At 60.4% G+C, this 1,869-nt stretch overlaps 1 protein-coding gene across 8 annotated transcripts in view; it reads right to left on the bottom strand.

Moving 5' to 3' along the window:
- The window catches only part of TEX264 (testis expressed 264, ER-phagy receptor), a 40,874-nt gene that overhangs the window by 35,992 nt on the left and 3,013 nt on the right, over window positions 1–1,869 (bottom strand). For all 8 annotated transcript variants that reach the window (XM_019631340.1, XM_019631343.1, XM_019631346.1 and 5 more), the window contains exon 3: window positions 1,359–1,650. In XM_019631340.1, coding sequence (XP_019486885.1) covers window positions 1,359–1,616 — 258 coding nt within the window. In that variant the 5' untranslated portion in view covers window positions 1,617–1,650. The remainder of the gene's footprint in view (window positions 1–1,358; window positions 1,651–1,869) is intronic.

Genomic DNA, 1,869 nt, shown 5'->3' with positions numbered 1-1,869 from the left:
CCTCCACCTGCCATCCACTTCGCTTCCTAAATCGCAGGCGGCAAACGGTATCAAACCTTTCCTCCAACCTGCTGCACCTCCCACTGCCTGGCCCAGCGAACCCTTCCACCTCTCCACTCACCACATGTCCACTGGCCACACTTCCCGTCATCCTATGTCTGCTGCAGTTCCCTTAGCCAGGCCCTTCCTGCAGAGCAAAATTCTACTCAAGGGAGACGGCCCAGCTGAAATCTCTCTCTCTCCGAGCCTCCCCAGCAGACCTGAGGCACCCTCCCCAAACCCAGAGCTCGAAGTTCTGCGGGCATCGAGTATGGTGCCTTCTTGGAGATGCATTTGTGTGGGGCTGACTTGCGGGGCCGCGTCTGTCCATCTCCAGAGTGCAGGTGTCGAGCAGAACCCGGCACAGAGAGGGAGTCAGCACACCCTTGTTTTGAATGAGTGCCCCAGTGAGGCCTGGTCAGGAGACAACGGGGAGGCTGTAGGCCTTGACCACGTGAGCTCTCCAGGCAATGAAACCAGAGCTGGGGATTCCTAATGCCTGGTTTGCCAAGGCTCAGAGCTGGAGGCTGAGAAACTCCTGGCAGGGCTGCCAGCCCATGCAGCTGTGGGCAGCACCACCCATGGCATGGCGGGAGGCCACATCGGTGAGCCCTGACTCACTACAGGCTGTAAGTACAGCCAGACGCCCACAGAGTGCCAATGACGCTGGGTTAGTCTCTGACCCCAGCATCTTAGACATTCTGGGCAGTTCACCTGGCTCCACTTGACCCCCGAGGCCCTCCCCAAGCCAGGCAGCTTGACATCCAAAGTAACGCCATGTCCCTGAGCCGGGGGCCACCACAATGGCCGGAGAGGTGGGATTCCAAGACCCATACCCAGGGCCTACTCTCTCAGCCCTTGAGAACCTGCAGCCACAGCAGGAGAGCTGAAAGAGGGGAGGCACAGAAACAACACGATTCCATCCCAAAGAGAGGGCAGAATACGAAGGGCCCAACCTTAGAGCGCTGGCCTCAAATGGGGATGGAACAGGGAGGGGCAGCAAGGCGAGGAAGCAGGGGGCCAGAGACCTGGCAGAGCCTAAGGACTCACAGTGGTTCGGCCCCCTGCACTCAGGGGAGCCATGAGCCAGGGGAGCCAGACCTGGGCAAGAAGAAAACCAGCACACGCTCCCAGAAGGGAGCAGAAGTCCAGGCAAGATCCGGAAGGTGCTTCGAGCTCACACAGGAGATGGTCTGCAGGGCCAGCTCCAAGGTTTTCCCACCCCTTCCTTAGAAACCCAAACATCCCTCCCCCAACAAGCCCTGCCCCACGTCCGTCCATGGGGTGGAAGTCCAGCCAAGGCACAGAGGGCTCCTTACCATACGTGGGTTGTCGTAGTAGATGGCAACGGAGCGAAGCCGGGGGCAGACACTGCAGCTCTCGGTGAAAAGCCGCCCGGTCTCGTTGTAGGGCCCCATGTGGAACTTGTAGGCCACCGTGACGTTGCGGATGGGGGGTGAGCCGGCACGCACTGTCACCTCAGCCAGCAGCCCTGAGTACCCAGCAAAGGCCAGCAGCGTCAGCAGCAGCAGCAGACTCAGGCCCCCGATGAGGCCCAGTAGGAGCAGGTCCGACATGGCTCTGTGCCCCCCAGGCCGCACCCCAAGGCAGCTGCAAAGGAGGCAGAAGGAAGAGGAGGCTGGTAGCCTGCTCTGACCAATGTGCCCACCTGCCGGCCAGCCAGTTCTGGCCCAACCTCAGCCCTGCCTTGGGTGCCCTGACCCAGGAGGAGTGGCCAGAGGTGTTTACACATAGAGTGACCTAGAAGGGAGCTACAAAGGATGACTGAAGCCACAAGCCTCCTTATTTCTTAACCACAACCGCTGAGGC

This window comes from Hipposideros armiger, unplaced genomic scaffold (genome assembly GCF_001890085.2).
Source record: "Hipposideros armiger isolate ML-2016 unplaced genomic scaffold, ASM189008v1 scaffold_990, whole genome shotgun sequence".
Classification (NCBI taxonomy): domain Eukaryota; kingdom Metazoa; phylum Chordata; class Mammalia; order Chiroptera; family Hipposideridae; genus Hipposideros; species Hipposideros armiger.
This window is presented reverse-complemented; position numbering and strand designations above follow the sequence as displayed.